This window comes from Hibiscus syriacus, unplaced genomic scaffold (assembly GCF_006381635.1).
Source record: "Hibiscus syriacus cultivar Baekdansim isolate YM2019G1 unplaced genomic scaffold, ASM638163v2 tig00112285_pilon, whole genome shotgun sequence".
Lineage (NCBI taxonomy): Eukaryota > Viridiplantae > Streptophyta > Magnoliopsida > Malvales > Malvaceae > Hibiscus > Hibiscus syriacus.
The window spans coordinates 3,699,949-3,722,488 of NW_024063293.1; the positions used below are offsets into that span (position 1 = coordinate 3,699,949).

The following is a 22,540-nucleotide window of genomic DNA, read 5'->3' on the forward strand; positions in this document are numbered from 1 at the left end:
CCTTCCTCCATTTCTTTTGTTTTGTCTTCTCACGATGGTCCGATCACGACCCCCTCCACCATCCTCGCCACCACGATTTGTAGGTGATGTCGCCCGCGAACAGTTCCAAACTATTAAGAACCAGTGAGTCTTTTTTGAGTTGGGGTTTGTCTTCTCCGAGGAGGAGGATGCTGACTTAGGGAAGGAGGTGCTCGATGTGGTCACCACACATAAGTGACAAAAATTTGCCAAGCATCATACCGCCGTTAACGCAACCATAGTGAATGAGTTTTATTCAAACGTCACCGAGCCAAATCAGCATGTCGTGGTGGTTCGTGGCATTTCTATTTGTTTTACTCCTACTGCCATTAATCGCTATTTTAAACTGCAGGTTACTGAAGACCACCATGCTAGTTTCGCTCAAGAAGCTGACAATGAAAATTACCAAGGCATCTTGGAAGACCTCTATTTTCCCGAAACGCAATGGAATGGTCAGCAAATAAGCCGCAAGACTATGGACCGGGAGAGGCTACTTCCACAAGTGAAGTTGTGGAATCATTTCATGAAGCACAAACTCTTACCCACTTCACATAACACCACCATGTCCTGCCAGAGGATGCTCTTTCTACATTCAATCATATTTGGGTGAGCCATCGATATAGGGAAAATTATCGTGGAATAGGCTCATTTGTGCCTGAAGCGACCTACAAGTGCCCTGGTATCTCTAAATCTCATCACCGCCTTATGTTGTAAAAAGAAAGTCCCTAAAAAAATATTTGATGAGATTTTATCGGGTATTGCTGGAGTCACCAAAGCAAAAATCCCTATGTTGATGGGTTACAAGGAAGCCAAAGGGAAGGAAAAAGAGGCAACCACATCTCGCGCTACACCATTTCCACATGCCAGGGAAACTTCAAACTCCCTGGTACAGACAGTCCAGCGCACTCAAGAGCATGTCGGGCAGCTGTCCGACAAACTGATGACATATTTTGCCTATGCCAAACGTCGAGATGAATTTCTTACCAGCGCCTTGATGGAGTTTCTCCCGCACACAAACTTTACCATTCCTGTCTTCCCTAACATACTCATGCCAACGGATGAGGATGCCGAGGCATCTGCAGAAGCACCTCACCCTGCTCCAGCTGCTGCTCAACACTCATCCAGTAAAGACAGTCACCAGCCCGCTGAAGCGAACAATCCCGTTGACTCTGATCCAATCCATGTTATGTCACCCAATGTTGATCGAGAAGCCAACCTCCAACTCGCCAATCTCCTGGAACCACCACAATTCGTTAAACCCTGACGGTCGAACATCCTCATATGTCACAACTTGCCTCGCCTATGAAAGAAGCACATCCTGAAGTACTCACAACCCACCAAGTCAACTGAGGAGTCACAATCCGAGATGCCACGACAAGCTCTTTTACGTAGGAGCGACGTCGCCTTAGTAAGGCATCTCAGCATCAAAAGCCCCTGCTCCCAGCCGTTCCAGAAAAACTTAGCACTCCTCCAGCCGAACCTACGTCTGACTCTGAACATTCTAGCATCGCCAAGCTAAGAAAGCGCACTCGTCGCACAACCGCTGCACCACCACCCGCTTAAGCCAAGGTACCTTGCATTTCATTGTATTCATAGCATGTAGTTTCATTTTCCTTAGTTTAGTAAGCATTGGGGATAATGTTTCTCTCAAGTTTGGGGGAAGTAGGGTTCTCGCATCACTGCATGATAGTAGTAGTGATGATGATGATTTTGATGGCTAGGATATAATGTACATGACTGGTTGAGGATGATAGAACCAACTCTAGGACTTGTTTCTTTGAAATCTTTGAGAACATGATTGTATGTTTTCCATGCTTGAGAAACTTGGAAATTTTTTATAAAAGAATTTTTAAATGCCATGGCATAAAATTTTTAATGATGAAAACTGCTAAAAAAAATGTTTGGAATGAAGTTGAGAATAAATGCCTAGGCATATATGTAGAGGGGCACTCCGCTATGCCATGCCATATTAGTGAATGAAAGATATCACGGGATGACTCTACTTGACTAGCTCGGGGGTGGAAGGTATGCTCTCTTTCACGTAGAGTGTGGGATAGTAGAGTGATGGGCTAACTCCCCTCGTAGCAAAACTAATAAAAGAAAAGAAAAGAAAAGTGGGAGTAGATTTTGAAAATGTCATGGAAAATTAAGAAAGCTTGCTTAGAAAATTTTTAAGTTTACTAAGCATGGACTGGATACAAAAACGCACACACCCACACAAAGAATGTTGTTCTAGGGGACAATACTTAAACTCTCAAACCTAGTCTAGCATGTTGAAGTCATATGTACTGAGGGCTTAAATTTTATTCCATGAAACTATTTGGCTTCTGAACTTATCATGGTATTTTTGTTTTGCTTATTACTATTCATTGCTTGAGGGCAAGCAATAACTTAAGTTTGGGGTTGTGATAACTATATAAAAAAGTAACATTTTGGGACCTTTTAACTTAAGTTATTGAATGTATAAAGGCTCATTTAGGACCATGTAGATGCATTTAGCTGCATGTGGTGGATTTCGATTTACCGTGCCATTTTATTTTTACTACGATCCTGTTTATGGGAAAGGTACTTGTCTGATGATGTGCAGGTATTGAAAGCAAGGAAAAGAGGAAAGAAAATACCGCGACATAAGGAGATTGTTGAGTTAAATAAAAATGCCAAGTTCGAATGACATTTCGAGAGTGTACAAGGTGAAAGAAGATATTTTCTAACCAGCTGTTCCTGGCTCTCCATACCCTCTGCCCAAGAAATCCACCTCGAAGATATGCCTAGAGGAATCGGCGCTGCAACTGCCGGTTCTGTTGATGACACCGTCTGACCCTGCAGATCTTGTCTGTCCTTGGGCGCCTGCGACGGGATTATGTCGGTCACTCAGCCATCTACCTAGGCTACATCATAGACTGTCTTGCTCAACTTCTAAGTAACTCAACTATGGTTTTGGGGTTTTCTAGGATAGTTAACACCAAATAATAGGATTTGTTTTCCCCTATAAATAGAGGATGAAGCCACATGGAAGAAGACTTTGGTTCCACCCAGATTTGAGCTTAAAAAGTTAGAGAGAGAAGGTATTTTCTTTCTCCGTCAATCTTACTTGCTGGAAGCATTGGGCAGTGCACGTCGAAGGCTTTCTCTTCTCTCCTTAGTTCTTTGCTTTCATATTTTGTTATTGGGTTGTAAGGAACGAATGAAACTTGTTTTGTGATTGTTTATTTTGAACCCCACCATGAACTAATCCTATTTGGTGGGAGTTCGCTTGGAAAAATATCTTTAGTCTTCGAGAGAAGCTAGGAATGAACTACATAAACAAGGGGTTCTAGGTAGTAACTAGGCCTAATCCACCTTAGAGATAAGACTAAGATTTCATTCGACTAAAAAGAGCTGTACAAAGATGATAGGTTAGATGTTAATGCTGCCGCAAAAAGGTATTACCGAGATATATCCTATTATCTAAACCAATAGAATCACTGCAGGGGTTTACGCCAATCAGATTTGCCAGGGAATCTTTAATTTGTCGAGTCCCTTACTAGAGATAGCATAGGGCACCTCTGTAGACTCTGTCGGGCAGGTTAATTATAGAGGAAATACCATTCAGAGAAATAGACTTAGATTTTCCTAATGTCTCCTACCACTCATTCCCATAGCAACTTGTTGTGTGAGAAAACTAAAGTCCTATATATTAAATCAGTGTTTACATTTTATTTTGCCTTGACATTTTCATTTGTTTGCACGTATCGTAATTTAATTTGTCACGGCATAACCATTTGCTATCACACTACCACCATTCTATTTCCACATCAGTTATTCCATTTTACCACATCATTCTTATTTGTATATACCACCACTAACTTTACTTAGGTGACAAAGTAAAGTGTCGTGACAAACCTATTTGACTTATCCAATTCCCTGTGGAGACGATACTCTACTTATCACTTTATTACTTGTTCGATTGTGTATACTTGCACACATATCCACACCCATATTTAGTACTCACAAAGAGTGGACAATATGAATTATATGAGAACGTATATATGTGAATATATGTTTATGAGATAAGAACCATGACCATGAGCTATGTGAAAAAGAATACAAGTAAATGTGAGAAGCCATGTGATATGTGAATGTGAAGCATATAGAAATATGCTACATGAAAGTAAACTATATGCCTATGTGAATATGTGAAACGATATAACAGATAATGCACATGTTATGTGTTATTAGAGCTATAGGTATAGTTGGCATGCCAAGAGTCGAGGGTTCTATGTGGTCATTTGGGACATAGTGGTCATTCGGGACAAATCCTACTCGCCCCTAGTGGGAATTATATGAGCTGTGGTGACAACATATGTGCACAACCTCTATGTACTCACATACCTTGAGTTCTCAAAAGTATACATGGGCTTTAGAGATAATAAATAACTTGCTATGATAATATGTGTGTTCCTTGTGAAATGTATCTGTGTTATATGACATGTATAAATGATAAGTTTAGGATCATATGATAATAGGAATAAGGATAATAATAATAATAAGTGCATATGTGTAATTGTGATATGAGATGCTATGTGTTTGTGTATGCTATGATCATAGTAATTGTTCATGCATTGTGGTGATTTAGAGGTTATATAATATGTTTATGTCAAGTATATGCTCATATGATAGAAAGGAATTAGTGATAATAAAATAAGTAATGATAAGCAAGTTAATGATGGTTTAAGTATGTATATAAGTATGATGTTGTATTACATGATATGTATATACATTTGTTAGTTTACATATGTATTTACATGTCTCACTAAGTCTATGACTTAACGTGTAAATGTCTTATATGTAGGTGTTGATAAGCAAGAGGATCAAGCTTAGGACCAGCAGAACATCATATCTCCACTCGAATATCAGATTAGAAATATTTTGTAAAATATATCTTATTATGTAATTTAGTATGTTGGCATGTAAACAAAGTCATTAAGTATGTACACTCTGATGGAGTTTGGTAATGTTTTGAACATGTTTATGTAAAAGAATAACTTTATAGGATGGAAGTTTTAAATTTTCTATGGGTTTTTATAAAAGTACATGTTTTGAATAGTTAATGTGATACTTCGAATTCGTATCCGGGTCAGATACGGGCTGGGAGTGTTACAAAGTGTGTCACACATACTAAGATGAATCCTTCATTCTATAGAATTGTTTATCTATTTCATGTTTTTATTTTGATTATTCAATTATTATTTTTAAAAATCCTATGTAATGTTATGTTTTGCTTTTATTTTGATAATTCGTCGTTGAAATTCGATTATTAAATTAACCAAAAATAATAATATGATAGATTATGTGACCAATGTGATAAGATGTGTGGCTAATTTTAAATTATTAATGAATTGTTAAATTTAAATATTAAGAATTTATTAAAATATTTATAGGTTATATGATATTATTATTTCTGTTAAGTTAACAGTCAAATCCTAATGATGAATAACTAAAACAATTAGACATGATTTTTTTAAAAATAATTAGATAACCAAAATAAAAATATGAGAATAGATGAATAATCAAATAAATAATTTACCTAATATATAATATTAATAATTTAAATCAATATAGTCAAGTAAAATAAATTAATAATAAAGATTTAGATTCTCAATTATACTACAAAATTATATACCACATTACACATAAATACTAAAATTAAATATCAAAACTTATATATTTCATATTATCAAAACCCTAACCAAACGGAATATCTCTAATTTCCATGGTTATCAAAACCAGACCGGATCGATTATTTCAACCAGTTGAACCATGAATCGGTGGCCTATCCAGTCCGGTTACCTCACAAAATCGGACTGGTAATGAACCGGCTGAAAACCGGTAGAATCGACTGAAAACTGGTAAAATCGGGGTGAATCGGCTGAAAACCGACAAAACCGGTTTGAACCGTTGGTTCATTTTTTTTCTTTTTAAAAAAAATTAAACCAAACGACGTCGTTTGTTCAATGAGCCGAGTCAAATTCGAGTATTGCTGAGCTCGACTTGAACTCGAAAACTTTAAAAGTAAGCTTAACTCGACTAAAAAACTCACGAGCTAAAAATTATCAAGTTCAACTCGAACTCGAAATATAATATTAAAACTTAAACTCAAAAAGGCTCGAACTCAAAAAAAAATTAGAAGTTCGATTGAAGCCTAAAATTTGAGCTCAATTAAAGCGAAAGAATAGTTCGCTCTGTGCTCACCAAAAGGCTCTATGATTTTGAATGTCAAATTACCTCTATTATTTATGGAAGTAAGTTGAGATGCTCTTCTATGTTTCTTAACCATGTGAGATTGTTTTGTTTTCATATTTTTACTCTTTAAACTTTTGGTATGCTCTTCTATATTTCTTAGTCATGTGCGATTGTTTTAAAAAAAATAAAATAAACTAAATGACATCATTTGTTATGATTTTCAAGCCCAATTTTATTTTTTTGATTATAGTTATATAATTATATTTATTATTTAATATGTTTTACCTTAAATATTATGTTGTAGTTGATTTGAATCATTTTGTTTCACTTGATTTTATGGTTTTTAATTTATATATGTTATGACTTGTGATATTTTTATACCTTTTAATAGTGTAAACTTAAAAAAAGTGTTACATATATATTAATATTGCTTTGAATATTATGTAAAATTTAAAAAAAATATTATTTTATATAAAATCTAATTCAACCGCGATTGAACTTGATTAAACTAATACCTTCACCGATTTAATGTCCTGCCCGATTTTAAAAACATTGTTAATACTTCTTCGCCTGCTTTTTACTCTGTGAAGCTTCATTTCAATTCCGTGGTCTTGTTCTCGTCGTGAGATCTCGTCTACTTCACCAAGGTATGTACTTTTATGCTTTATTTCCATTATTATTTTGGGTTCCTCTTTCCTTTCAAATAAGACCGGTCGAGCCCAACTCTTCAAATTTCAAAACAGACCATCTGTTTGGTTTCCTAGAAAGTGCAAGGAAAACTATAGTGAAACTGAAAAGTATAATAGAGATATGTGCTGAGAGGATGAATAGTATTGTACTGCTTGTTGATATTAAAAAAATTGGGGTTTTTTGGTGATTACTAGTGTGGAAATCAGTAATAGAAAAGCATTTCGATTTTTTACAGGCTAACCAATGGCAACTGTTAGAAATCTGAAAATCAAGACATCGACTTGCAGACGAATTGTTAAAGAGCTTCACTCGTACGAGAAAGAAGTTGAGAGAGAAACTGCTAAAACAGCTGACATGAAAGAGAAAGGACCCATTATTTGAATTCCATGTTTTTTTCGCTTTTAATGGCACAAAATTTCCTGATGCAGAGGTTTAAGCTGTTGAGAAAGACCCATTATTTGAATTCCATGTTTTTTTCGTATGCGAAAAACTTAGAAAAATCAATCATGTTTGTGTCGGATACATAACCATATTCAAACACTCACTTCTGGATAATGACGAGTAATTTGGACTTTAGAGCGACTGCTTTTAAATTGTTCTATTACATATAATTTTGATCTTCTTGGACAGGAAAATGTGCTGGCTGAATCAAGGATGATGATCCCTGATTGTCACAAGCGGCTAGAGGCTTCATTGGCCGACCTTAAAGCGACTTTGGTATAGTACAATAATAGTATTCGATGAAGTTTATGTCTTACTGAATTCATCACCATTAATGAACCGTGATTTGATTATTTTTCTTTGTTTGTTCTACTAGAGCTTCTTAGGTAACCCCAATCTGATAATTATAAAAGTTAGGGATGGAGAAGTGTATTCAATATTATTTCGTTAGTTCATCTTTCAAAATTGGAGCTCCTTAAGAGTAGTACCAAACAGATATAGATCATGAATTTACTTGAGAAAAGTAGGCCTATATATACACTCCCTATAACTGAATTTCCTGATACCTTTCAGGGATGAGTGACTTCCAAATATTTTGCATCGGATCTGGCAATTCGTATATTCATGTTGTTCCATGATCATGTTAAACTTTCGTTTGGTGTCTTGTTTTAGTTATTTTTTCAATAGCATTTGTCATATAGGAGTTGTCCCAAACACTCCGCTCGCTTTGAAAGCTACATTCCTTAGTGATAACATATATTGATCCTGGATTTACTCGAGAAAAGTAGGCATATACATATGCTGCCTATAACCGAATTTGCTGACATCTTTTAGGGATGACAACTTCAAAATACTTTGCTCTAGATTTGGCGATTCTTATATTCATTCCGTGCCATGTTCATGTTAATTTTTGGTTTTGGGTCTTGATTTAGTTACTTTTTTCGTGTCATGTTCATGTCCTGTCTGAAATTATCAAGTCTACCAAGTACTAAGCACTAGCTTGGAGAAGAAATGCAAAATCTCTACTGTCACATCTCTTAGTGCCCTTTGTTTTGGTGTTTGGATTACAATTCTTGCTGTTGTATTTGGTTGCTTTTGGATTTCTTAATTCTCCATATTTTTAATTTTCCATATATATATATATATATACTTCTATGCACGCTTGATTAAAGATCAATTTTCCATATTTAATTTCAGGCTGAATTGGAGGAAGCAAATGAAAAAGAAGGCCTGGAATTCGACGAAGCTCGCAGCACCATAACTGAACTTGAAAAGTTGTTTGAAACAACAGAGGCTTAGTGACAGCTTTTAGTGGCTGTAATTACTCAAAAAGAATTGACATAGATGGTTATAAGTTTGTACTGTTTCTATTTCTAGCAACATCCAGGTGAGTTGTCTTTTGAATTTGGAGTCTTGCAAGTGATCTTCTGAAATGGATTCTGGGAATACAAGGCCAATTAATTTGGTTTTGTGACTACGTATTGACTGTGTTCTTCACATTTTTATGGAGAAGTGGAAAATGATGCATGTTTTAATGCCGTTATATATGAGGTGTTGACATCAAAATATCACGTTGTTTTAATGGAATATGCAAAACTTTGGCTACTTGCAGAGATTAATGTGATGAGCATCATCTAGCCCTTGCACCATTAAGTAATGCAGGTGAATTTATTTTTGTATTTACATATACATACATACATACACATACACACATAGTTGAAGTGGAAATATATCATGACATCAATGATAGCCAAAGGTGCAGAATAGAGTTTGGTTAGGACTAAATCTAAAACTTTAGCTATCATCCCTAGGGTCTGCAAACCAAGTGATAAAGAGCTCAGTGGCCCATATGCAAGAATCTTGATTTTAAGTCCTGTTAATGGAGGAAATAGGTGCCTATGGAACTTTTGCTTAGTTCAGGGTCCAACCTGACTTGACTTCGATGTTGTAGTCGAAATTCAATATGGCTACCGGAAGGTCTTGGACCAAAAATGGAAAAAACTGAATGCTCTAAGCAGCTGTACAAAGACTCCAGCTTGAAGACCGGATAGATTATATAGGTGCCATTTATAGGCTGTACCGACACCATAAATGAGTTGAACAATATATGTACATACCTAAACCAGAAGATACTGTACACAACGCCGAATAATGCCGGATAACACAGTCGACACAAATATAAAGTTATGCTTTGTTCATGGAAATAAATCACCTTGATTCTTTATAAAGAATGGCGGGAGCCTCTCCATGTCTTTCTTCGGAAAGGCTTGCATGCCTCTATGCTAAGGTCAACAGCTGCCGCAAGTGCCATGAAGATGGCAGCATCCTCTATGCATGTCACATGTCGCATGGCTAGTTGCACTGATGGCTTGCTGCTTTTACTTTCCCCATGGACTCTGCAGCTCATCACAAAGCCACCAAGGTTCGGGTTTAATGCTGAAAAGTCTCCGCTACTTTGCGGACTTGGTAGAGGAGTCGGTGCATGCCACATTTGTTTGTCGGTGTCAATAAAAAATTCCCCACCCTTTTCAGCATTCATATGTATCTCGGACATGAGAACCTCACTGTCTTGAGCTTCAGACAACAGGTTGAATCGGCAGCACAAGGAGTCTCTGATACCGCGCTCACGCCATGCCTCGAGCTTTCCCCAAGGCAACCAGCTTTGTGGCCTTAAAGTGCCAGGGCGAAGAATCAACCAAGCTCCCGGGTTGGACTTGGCAACCCAATCGCAACCAGTTGATGGTACAAAGGGTGTGGTTATGAAGGCCGCCGCAACAGCCGAGCCAGACAGATCATGTATCTTCACCTTCCATCCTTTCCTCTCTCTTCTTCCCGTCTCTATGTCTATATTGTCAGCCGAACCTGCCTGCGCTACCCTGCAGTTCAAAACAACCACGAATACTTTCATTAACAAACATATCTATTTGTCTCGTTTCCAAGAATCATTTCTGAACTAATTGCAGCATTTCAAAGTTTAACTTAAAGAAATGGAAAACAGATAAAGCAATTCATAGCTTTACAAAACCTGTCCCGACTGAATTTGCAACTGAAAATTGGTTGTTTTACGGAACCTTGAAGCTGTACTATCTGAGGACTTTGCAGGGTCACATCTTCGAACTGGAACACGTATCTTGGATCAGGATCTAGTTTTACCCTCAAATGAAGTTCAGCTCCTGGTTTTCCATTCTCATGCTTGCTTTTTCCGATCCCAATCCATCCATTGAAAAGAATCAACGGCTTCCCTTCACCCCATTCAGGACCCACGGCCAACTTGAATGTCCCAATCTGATGTCTCTTGACTCCGACACCGAAATGTGTTCCTTTTTTCCCCGTGTAGACAGTGATTTCAAGATAAGCATGGTGGTTATAGAAACAGCCAGGTGTCAGCAAAGCCTTCAAATCAGACTCTTCTAGATAAAAGCTAGAGGCAATACTGTGAATATCAGGTGTAGCTTCGGGTGAGGATACTAAAGGAATTGCTGTTGTTTGGACAGGGAAACCTCGGAGTCGTATCTCACATGAACATGGGGCAGAGGATGCACGGATTCCAGCTCTTGAAGAATTCAAGGCCGTTCCAGGAATCCTTAGACCCAGTGAGCCTATCGACAATCTAATGAAAGCCTGAGGATCCATTATCGTCACAAACATTTCCCCATCGGGTAAAAAGTTTTAAGCTACAATGACTCGACAATCCTGTCATTTCAGCAAGCAAATGAAGATAAGATCACAAAAACAAACCAGATGCATGCTCTAGCAAGATTATTGCTTGCTAGGTGATGATCGATATATGTTTATGACTAGAATTAAGATCATTTTAATCAAACATAAAAGGTGACGAGGCATAAAGGCAGCACAATAGAGTTGCCTAAGAAAAAAATTCTCAGACGGAGTCGGTAAAATAATAATAACAGATTAGTTCAGTGGTTGTTTTCAGGGAAACATACACAATCGATGTATTATCACATACATTGTTCCGTTATGTAGAACATGATATCCTTGTTATCAATCTTTACCTGATATTTCGAAAGAGAAAAACAAAAAGCTTGATATTTCCTCGAAAGCTAAATCAATCTCCTAGTTTTTTTTTTCTTTTTCTAATGATATATTCTAATCAACAGTTTATTTCCATACGTATCATCTTAAAGAGAATTCATGCATCGATATGCTTCTATTGAGTTTCTGCTTCTGCTTATTCTCTAAAGTTCAAACTTCGCATTTGATTTAAAGATTCTTCAAATAGAACACTGAAACAACTGAAAAATAACAAAATTTCAACCAATTCATGCAAGATTAAGAAACCGGAAATAGGGTGAATTATAAAGTTGAAATAGATCTAAAAACTCCAACAATATAAACTATAGTTCAGTCATATATGACACAGAAAGTTGAGGCAAAAGTTGAACCTATTGTAAACATCAACGGAATTCTACACGCGAGCGCGCACACACACGTATACCCTTCAGTATCTTAAGAGGTATATTATTATCCACCTAACAATACAATCTGGCTCTAGTTATCCCTTTTAGCTCCTTCAAGTTTCTCCTAAAAGAACAAATTGACCTCATCTGAACCAAAAGTTTCCATAATTAAGCTTCCACAAAAAAAGACAATAGTTCATTAAAATCCCATCTAGAAAAACAAGATTTTTTTTGCTTAGAATCCCAAATTCTTCTCTTTTAATACACTTTACCATTGACAAATCCAAAGAAATGCCTTCTAAGTTGAACTCTAAAGGAAAAAAAGCCACCAATAATTTCACACTTACAAAGGAAATCCCACAAAGAATTTCATCAAATATTTGTTGGTTACTTGCAAAGCAAACAAAGACATTGAAACCCAACTAAAAAACCTGAATGCACCGACTAACAAAAGTAAAAATCACCTAAAATAATCCACACACAAAAGAGGGGGAAACCCCAAAATTTATATCCAATTGTTAAGTAGAAACATGAACAAAAAGGAAATTCTTTAAATTAAAACAAAAAATAAAAGGGAAGGGAAGGGGAAAACCCCACCTTTGAATGAAGTCTTTTCTTCATACAGAAGTTGAAGGAAACAAATTTATCAGAAAGAAAAACATCAACCCAGAGTCCCAAAATCCTTAGATTTTGCAGCTTATTACCGTCCAAAAAGCCAAGCTATTCTAAGAATGTCAACAATGATTGGGTGCTGAAGGACGAATAATGAAGAATCAATAGGCTTCAAGGCAATCTGGGTTTTCACGTGAGACTTCTTTTTTTCCACAGATCACGAGGATGAAACTTTATCTTTTTCCATTGTCTCTAAATTATTCATTCCATTTTATAAAAATCTTTGTCTTTCTCTTACATTTTCATTTGTTCCTCTTTATTTCTATGTATAGTAACTAAATATCGTAATTATATCCAAAAAGATTTGTTTTTCAGTAAGTTTTCCGAAATTAATGGAGGACGTTTCTTTTCTTTGTAAATCTTTTTTTTAATCTTTTTTATTTAAATAAATTTAGCCTAAACTAATAATAAATAAATAAATTTGTGGGAAAATTACATTAATAATTAATTTTTTGATAGAAAAGTATCCCATTTTACATAGAACCAATTCATTCATATATAAAAACAACACACATGTATGTATAAATGTATGTACATATGTATGTATGTTTGCCATGTAACACCCCAATTTAGGGGTTAAATTTTAAGAAATTATAAAGTGGTAGATTTAATTGGTATTTTGAAAGAATCGATGGATTAAATTATAAAATTTCAAAGTTGAAAGACCGTTTTAAGAAGTACAGGAAGTTTAGTGACTAAACTCATGGTTTACTCATTTTTATTATGAGTTGAATTATAAACCCCTCCCCTTGCGTAGGTTCTCATTTTTCTAGTTTTTCCTTTTCCAACAACCTTCATTTCAACTCTGATCTACTCGTCGTCCGACCTCCGATCGACGAGCCGAAACCATCATCGTGTTCGTTGTCGAGCGAGGAACAAAACCCCTCAAACCTTTCGTCGTGAATCGTCGCCGTTCGTCGTTAATTTCAGTCAGAAGTATCGTCGGTAATAACTCAATTTCAATCGGTTTTTCGTCGATTCACGATGATCCGAGCATCCGTTTACGACACCTCCCGCACCATCGTGTTCTTTGTATCGTTCCGAGTCCGTCGATGTCATCCTTGGTCTCCGTCGACGGCAGCACGTGAGGAGGTAAAGCGGTCAAAGTTTTCGATTCGTTGAAATCAAGCTTTCCGCCGTTCAAAAATTTGAACCGAGCTTTGTAAGTATCTCGAAATCGCTTAAAATAATTTTTAGGAATTTTTCCGAGAATTTTCCGATATCAGTGCACTGTTCACGCGCTCGCCACTGCGCGTAGGGAAGAAAAAATGATCGGTTTAACCGGTTTTGCTCCTGTTTTGACCGGTTTGACCGGTCATAACCCGACCCGACCCGCTGACCCGACCCGACCCGTTTACCAGACCCGTTGACCATTGACCGACGTTGACCACTGTTAACCAAAACTTTGACCGGGCATTAAACAACCTTTGACTTTGACCGAGTATAACTATCCTGACATTTTTCGACGTTCCAAATCCGATTCCGCAGTCCGTTTTTTCGAAATTCAGACCCGAGGCCTCGATATTGGCAGTCAAACCCGTTGACTTTGATTTTAACCGAAAATTCCAAATTTTCGAAAAGTCATATTTTATGCTTTCGACGTCCTGAATCCGAAGTCCGTTTCGCCAAATTCGAACCCGGTAAGTTGTTTTTCACTGATTTATCACCCGATTAGATCCGTTTATCGCAATTAAGCTATGTTTCTGATATAATTTATGTTGATATGTATCTGAGGAATTACTGGAAGTTGAATTGAAGATCAAATGCGTTCGAATGGAATTTTTATGGTCGATCAATATTACACGAAAATCGAGATAATACTTTACTACCTCTTTATGCTTTATGGAACATGTTTATATTGATAAATGCATGAACAAGATAATATTGGTCACTTTGGTGGAGTTGAATAATTTATACACTCGATATGATGTGGTAGAAATTCTGTAACTAATTACGGATCGAATGACTAATATAAAAGATTGAGGAATTGTTAGATTAAATTACAAGTTTGTGATTAGTGATAAAGAAATCAACCCTGTATCTGCAACTTATAATTTATTTCATCAAATGTTAAATGTTAAAGGTACTTGGATGAGAAATTATAAGAATACTCCGGTAGGGTAAAATTACGAAAATACCCTTATGTTATAAAAAGACAAGATTTGAATATGGAAGTTAGATAAGAGGATTTTACAGACATATTGATTTGATAAAAATATTGATGTGCATAAGAAATGTTAGTTTTATTTGGAAATTATGAATAATCGGTTTTAATCCTAGGAGAGTTTGAGAAGGATATTAAAAGTTTGTTAAGAGAACCGTTTCAAGATCAGAGAGTGTTCAAGAAAGCAATTAATCATAGGATCTCTAAATTATATTATTTTCGTTAAGAGCTAATATCGAAATTATTTGGTTAAGAAATTACGGAAATGCCCTTAAGAGGTAAAATAGTCTGAGTTGACTCTGAATGAGAAAATACTTAGAGGATTCGTACTTAACTCGATTAAGTACGTATTTAATTATTAAGATCCTGATTTAGTGCAGGAAAATTCCTGATATTCCGTTTATAAAATCTGATAAGGCACTTGACCCGGAAATATCCGAGTTATGAGTAAATACCTGAAGAACAATTTGTCGGGGGTGTTTTGTTGTCAGAATTATTCGAAATTACTTAAATAAATGATAAGATTGGAAATAATAGTAAGATCAGACGGAAGGAAAGGATTAAATTGCACTTAATCAGTAAAATGACCAAAAATACCCATATAATGGAAATAACCCAAGAATATCACCAAGCTTAGAAATAATTGGATATCCTTGAGCTCTGTAATGATTGGAATAAACTGAACACCAAAATGACCAAAATACCCTTATGGCCTATACTAAGGAAATGTCTTGGGTTAATTAAGGAATCCAAATAAACATGGATGTGGTACTGCTCTTAAAAGTTACAAATCACATATTAAGCCGAGAAACCAATGCTAGTGTTATATCAATACCTGAACGACATAGATGTCACTTGAATGCGTGTTTGTATTCTTAAGTTTGGCTCGATGATAATTTTGGAAGTATTCAGCTAAGCTCAACTCTAAATCGCATTCAACAGTAAGAATTTGATATTTGTATGTATCCGAAATTCAGAAACGTTTGAATTACCTTGGAAAACCCCGAAGTATCTGAAATAGACTTGAATGCTAAATGAACTAAGTAACCTCAAGGACGATTAAGTAGTGATTTGGATGAGTCTGGAAACATTAATGAACATATATGATGTAATGTTCTTATGGATCTTGAACTACAAATCAAGCACGTCAGCATTTCATGATATAGTTGAAGCGTGAACATGAAATAAAGACATTGGAAGATTTATTCAGCGATGATTCTGAGGATTATATATGGACTAGAATTTGTGGTATGAAAATGTAAATACCCTGTAATGACAATGAATTGACCAATTGACAAGCATTAGTTCTGGGAACTATTCATCTAAGAGTTGCCCGATAATCCGATCAATCGACATAGAATGTAAATGTCCTGAACCTTCATTTCTTTCTTATCAGCTCAAGTCACATTCTGAATAACTGATGATTCTGTCAGTTATTGAACTCTTTCAATAGTGATTCTGAATTTCGATATTTTATAGGTATACTGAAGATCTGTGTTCCTCTACTTATTAAGATTATCCAATATCTTTGAATACTATCTGTAAATTCTGGTGTGTTCCCTACTCACATGAATATTTTACCTGATTTTCAATTTGATTTCTGATCTGATACTTGACATGGATTCTGATCGGATATCTGACATGGATTCTGATCTGATACTTGACTTGGATTCTGATCAAATACTTGACCTGGATTTTGATATGATACTTGACCTGGATTATGTTTTGATTTTTGATATGTTCGTTTACGGACGGAACATGTTTTATTTGGGGGGTAATGTTGGAGGAAGTATACCTGGAGGTTCCTCGGCTATGTGCTTAGACCTTACTTATCGGCTCCTCGGCTGTGTGCTCAGGGCCATACTGGACTTGTCGGTGGGTGTATGGTTTTGGGGAACCTACACATTTTGGACTTGACGGATGGGGGTATATATATATATATGTTTAAAAAGATCTGAAAAAGTTACATGATTTTACGGGAACACACTAGAAAACCTGTTCTGATCTCCTGAACCTAGACATTCGAAATATTTCCATCTGAAATGAATACTATTTGTTGCTACATGCGATATCAATGGACCTCAACTCAATATAAAGATCTGTAAATATCTGAACCAATAAGGAAAATATGTTTATCTGTATTTGCACGTTCTTCAGCATCATCTGGTAGTTCTGTATTACTGAGCTTTCCAAAGCTCACTCTATTACTCACCTTTTCAGGTTAAATGAATTGTACCAGTGCATCTATCGACTTCAGTAAGGGAGTTCTTCCGGCGTTGTTACAGAGTATGGTACATGTGATTAGGGGGCATGTAATTGTATTTTGTTTTAATATTTGATTCTGAAAATCTGTTTTATTTTTTGTATACTGATAAATCATTTTGTTCAGTGACTAAACTCATAGTTTACCCATTTTATTATGAGTTGAATTATAAACCCCCTCCCCGTGCGCAGGTTCTCATTTTTTCAGTTTTCCCTTCTCCAACAACCCTCATTTCAACTCCGATCTACCCGCCGTCACACCTCTGATCGACGAGCCGAAACCACCATCGTGTTCGTTGTTGAGCGAGGAACAAAACCCCTCAAACCTTTCGTCGTGAATCGTCGTCGTTCGTCGTTAATTTCAGTCGGAAGTATCGTCGGTAATAACACAATTTCAATCAGTTTTTTGTCGATTCACGACGATCTGAGCATCCGTTTACGACACCTCCCGCACCATCGTGTTCCTTGCATCGTTTCGAGTCCGTCGATGTCATCCTTGGTCTTCGTCGACGGCAGCGAGTGAGGAGGTGAAGCGGTCAAAGTTTTCGATTCGTTAAAATCAAGCTCTCTGCCGTTCAAAATTTTGAACCGACCTTTGTAAGTATCTCGAAATCGCTTAAAATAATTTTTAAGAATTTTTCCGAGAATTTTCCGATATCAGGGCACTATTCACGCCCCCACGCGTCGCCACTGCGCATTGGGAAGAAAAAAATGACCGCTTTGACCGATTTTGCTCCTGTTTTGATCGGTTATAACCCGACCCGACCTGACCCTTTGACCATTGACCGGCGTTGACCACTGTTGACCAAAACTTTGATCGCCTTTGACCGGGCATTAAACAACCTTTGACTTTGACCGAGTATACCTATCCTGGCATTTTTCGACGTTCTAAATCAGATTCCGTAGTCTGTTTTTTCGAAATTCAGACCCGAAGGCCTCGATATTGGTAGTCAAACCCGTTGACATTGATTTTAACCAAAATTCCAAATTTTTGGAAAGTCATATTTTATGCTTTCGACGTCCTGAATCCGATGTCCGTTTCGCCAAATTCGAACCCGGTAAGCTGTTTTTCACTGATTTATCACTAATTCGATCTGTTTATCGCAATTAAGCTATGTTTCTGATATAATTTATGTTGATATGTATCTGAGGAATTATTGGAAGTTGAATTGAAGATCAAAGGCGTTTGAATGGAGTTTTTATGGTCGATCAGAATTGCATGAAAATTGAGATAATACTTTACTACCTCTTTATGCTTTATGGAACATGTTTATATTGATAAATACATGAACAAGATAATATTGGTCACTTTGGTGGAGTTGAATAATTTATACACTCGATATGAGTGGTAGAAATTCTATAACTAATTACGGATCGAATGACTAATATAAGAGATTGAGGAACTGTTAGATTAAATTACTTGTTTGTGATTAGTGATAAAGAAATCAGCCCTGTATCTGTAACTTATAATTTATTTCATCAAATGTTAAATGTTAAAGGTACTTGGATGAGAAATTATGAGAATACTCCGGTAGGGTAAAATTACAAAAATACCCTTATGTTATAAAAAGACAAGATTTGAATATGGAAGTTAGATAAGAGGATTTTACAGACATATTGATTTGATAAAAATATTGATGTGCATAAGAAATGTTAGTTTTATTTGGAAATTATGGATAATCAGTTTTAATCCTAGGAGAGTTTGTGAAGGATATTAGAAGTTTGTTAAGAGAACCGTTTCAAGATCAGAGAGTGTTCAAGAAAGCAATTAATCATAGGATCTCTAAATTATATTATTTTCGTTAAGAGCTAATATCGAAATTATTTGGTTAAGAAATTACGGAAATGCCCTTAAGAGGTAGAATAGTCTGAGTTGACTCTGAATGAGAAAATACTTAGAGGATTCATACTTAACTCGATTAAGTACGGATTTAATTATTAAGATCCTGACTTAGTGCAGGAAAATTCCTGATATTCCGTTTGTAAAATCTGAGAAGGAACTTGACCCGGAAATATCTGAGTTATGAGTAAATACCTGAATAACAATTTGTCGGGGGTGTTTTATTGTCAGATTCGAAATAATAGTAAGATCAGACTGAATGAAAGGATTAAAGTGCTCTGAATTAGTAAAATGACCAAAAATACCCATGTAATGGAAATAACCCAAGAATATCACCAAGCTCAGAAATGATTGGATATCCTTGAGCTCTGTAATGATTAGAATAAACTGAACACCAAAATGACCAAAATACCCTTATGGCCTATACTAAGGAAATGTCTTGGGTTAATTAAGGAATCCAAATAAACATGGATGTGGTACTGCTCTTAAAAGTTACAAATCACATATTAAGCCGAGAAACCAATGCTAGTGTTATATCAATACCTGAACGACATAGATGTCACTTGAATGCGTGTTTATATTCTTAAGTTTGGCTCGATGATAATTTTGGAAGTATTCAGCTAAGCTCAACTCTAAATCGCATTCAACAGTAAGAATTTGATATTTGTATGTATCCGAAATTCAGAAACGTTTGAATTACCTTGGAAAACCCCGAAGTATCTAAAATAGACTTGAATGCTAAATGAACTAAGTAACCTCAAGGACGATTAAGTAGTGATTTGGATGAGTCTGGAAACGTTAATGAACATATATGATGTAATGTTCTTATGGATCTTGAACTACAAATCAAGCACGTCAGCATTTCATGATATAGTTTAAGCGTGAACATGAAATAAAGACATTGAAAGATTTATTCAGCGATGATTCTGAGGATTATATATGGACTAGAATTTGTGGTATGAAAATGTAAATACCCTATAATGATAATGAATTGACCAATCGACAAGCATTAGTTCTGGGAACTATTCATCTAAGAGCTGTCCGATAATCCGATCAATCGACATAGAATATAAATTTCCTGAACCTTTATTTCTTTCTTATCAGCTCAAGTCACATTCTGAATAACTGATGATTCTGTCAGTTATTGAACTCTTTCAATATTGATTCTGAATTTCAATATTATATCGGTATATTGAAGATCCGTGTTCCTCTACTTATTAAGATTATCCAATATCTTTGAATACTATCTGTAAATTCTGGTGTGCTCCCTACTCACATGAATATTTTACCTGATTCTGGTGTGCTCCCTACTCACATGAATATTTTACCTGATTTTCAATTTGATTTCTGATCTGATACTTGACATGGATTCTGATATGATATCTGACATGGATTCTGATATGATACTTGACTTGGATTCTGATCGAATACTTGACCTGGATTTTGATATGATACTTGACTTGGATTATGTTTTGATTTTTGATATGTTCGTTTACGGACGGAACATGTTTTATTTGGGGGGTAATGTTGGAGGAAGTATACCTGGAGGTTCCTCGGCTGTGTGCTCAGAACCTTACTTACCGGCTCCTCGGCTGTGTGCTCAGGGCCATACTGGACTTGTCGGTGGGTGTATGGTTTTGGGGAACCTACACATTTTGGACTTGACGGATGGGGGTATATATATATATGTTTTAAAAAGATCTAAAAAAGTTACATGATTTTACGGGAACACACTAGAAAACCTGTTCTGATCTCCTGAACCTAGACATTCGAAATATTTCCATCTGAAATGAATACTATTTGTTACTACATGCGATATCAATGGACCTCAACTCAGCATAAAGATCTGTTAATATCTGAACCAATAAGGAAAATATGTTTATCTGTATCTGCACGTTCTTCAGCATCATTTGGTAGTTCTGTATTACTGAGTTTTCCAAAGCTCACTCTATTACTCACCTTTTCAGGTTAAAAGAATTGTACCAGTGCATCTATCGACTTCAGTAAGGGAGTTCTTCCGGCGTTGTTGCAGAGTATGGTACATGTGATTAGGGGGCATGTAATTGTATTTTGTTTTAATATTTGATTCTGAAAATCTGTTTTATTTTTTGTATACTGATAAATCATTTTGTTCAGTGACTAAACTCATAGTTTACCCATTTTATTATGAGTTGAATTATAAACCCCCTCCCCGTGCGCAGGTTCTCATTTTTTCAGTTTTCCCTTCTCCAACAACCCTCATTTCAACTCCGATCTACCCGCCGTCACACCTCTGATCGACGAGCCGAAACCACCATCGTGTTCGTTGTTGAGCGAGGAACAAAACCCCTCAAACCTTTCGTCGTGAATCGTCGTCGTTCGTCGTTAATTTCAGTCGGAAGTATCGTCGGTAATAACACAATTTCAATCAGTTTTTTGTCGATTCACGACGATCTGAGCATCCGTTTACGACACCTCCCGCACCATCGTGTTCCTTGCATCGTTTCGAGTCCGTCGATGTCATCCTTGGTCTTCGTCGACGGCAGCGAGTGAGGAGGTGAAGCGGTCAAAGTTTTCGATTCGTTAAAATCGAGCTCTCTGCCGTTCAAAATTTTGAACCGACCTTTGTAAGTATCTCGAAATCGCTTAAAATAATTTTTAGGAATTTTTCCGAGAATTTTCCGATATCAGGGCACTATTCACGCGCCCCCACGCGTCGCCACTGCGCATTGGGAAGAAAAAAATGACCGCTTTGACCGATTTTGCTCCTGTTTTGATCGGTTATAACCCGACCCGACCTGACCCTTTGACCATTGACCGGCGTTGACCACTGTTGACCAAAACTTTGATCGCCTTTGACCGGGCATTAAACAACCTTTGACTTTGACCGAGTATACCTATCCTGGCATTTTTCGACGTTCTAAATCAGATTCCGTAGTCTGTTTTTTCGAAATTCAGACCCGAAGGCCTCGATATTGGTAGTCAAACCCGTTGACATTGATTTTAACCAAAATTCCAAATTTTTGGAAAGTCATATTTTATGCTTTCGACGTCCTGAATCCGATGTCCGTTTCGCCAAATTCGAACCCGGTAAGCTGTTTTTCACTGATTTATCACTAATTCGATCTGTTTATCGCAATTAAGCTATGTTTCTGATATAATTTATGTTGATATGTATCTGAGGAATTATTGGAAGTTGAATTGAAGATCAAAGGCGTTTGAATGGAGTTTTTATGGTCGATCAGAATTGCATGAAAATTGAGATAATACTTTACTACCTCTTTATGCTTTATGGAACATGTTTATATTGATAAATACATGAACAAGATAATATTGGTCACTTTGGTGGAGTTGAATAATTTATACACTCGATATGAAGTGGTAGAAATTCTATAACTAATTACGGATCGAATGACTAATATAAGAGATTGAGGAACTGTTAGATTAAATTACTTGTTTGTGATTAGTGATAAAGAAATCAGCCCTGTATCTGTAACTTATAATTTATTTCATCAAATGTTAAATGTTAAAGGTACTTGGATGAGAAATTATGAGAATACTCCGGTAGGGTAAAATTACAAAAATACCCTTATGTTATAAAAAGACAAGATTTGAATATGGAAGTTAGATAAGAGGATTTTACAGACATATTGATTTGATAAAAATATTGATGTGCATAAGAAATGTTAGTTTTATTTGGAAATTATGGATAATCAGTTTTAATCCTAGGAGAGTTTGTGAAGGATATTAGAAGTTTGTTAAGAGAACCGTTTCAAGATCAGAGAGTGTTCAAGAAAGCAATTAATCATAGGATCTCTAAATTATATTATTTTC

At 36.2% G+C, this 22,540-nt stretch overlaps 2 protein-coding genes across 3 annotated transcripts; one reads left to right on the plus strand and one right to left on the minus strand.

Moving 5' to 3' along the window:
* Positions 1-6,805: 6,805 nt before the first annotated feature.
* LOC120177328 (tubulin-folding cofactor A-like) lies at positions 6,806-8,698 on the plus strand. Its single transcript, XM_039183512.1, has 4 exons — positions 6,806-6,887; positions 7,166-7,301; positions 7,545-7,647; positions 8,569-8,698. Exons 2-4 carry the CDS (start codon positions 7,174-7,176, stop codon positions 8,668-8,670), a joined length of 333 nt encoding a protein of 110 aa, XP_039039443.1. The 5' UTR covers positions 6,806-6,887; positions 7,166-7,173; the 3' UTR covers positions 8,671-8,698.
* Positions 8,699-9,387: 689 nt separating this feature from the next.
* On the minus strand, positions 9,388-12,679 carry LOC120177329. Of its 2 annotated transcripts, none has more exons than XM_039183513.1 (3): positions 12,387-12,679; positions 10,397-11,064; positions 9,388-10,247 (listed from the first exon to the last, which is right to left on the minus strand). In XM_039183513.1, the coding sequence occupies exons 2-3, from the start codon at positions 11,017-11,019 to the stop codon at positions 9,593-9,595; spliced, it is 1,278 nt and encodes a 425-aa protein (XP_039039444.1). In that variant the 5' UTR covers positions 11,020-11,064; positions 12,387-12,679; the 3' UTR covers positions 9,388-9,592. The 2 variants fall into 2 exon arrangements, with proteins under 2 accessions (XP_039039444.1, XP_039039445.1); XM_039183514.1 differs by lacking the exon at positions 12,387-12,679 and adding an exon at positions 11,173-11,397 and having other exon boundaries at positions 10,397-11,109.
* Positions 12,680-22,540: the final 9,861 nt, after the last annotated feature.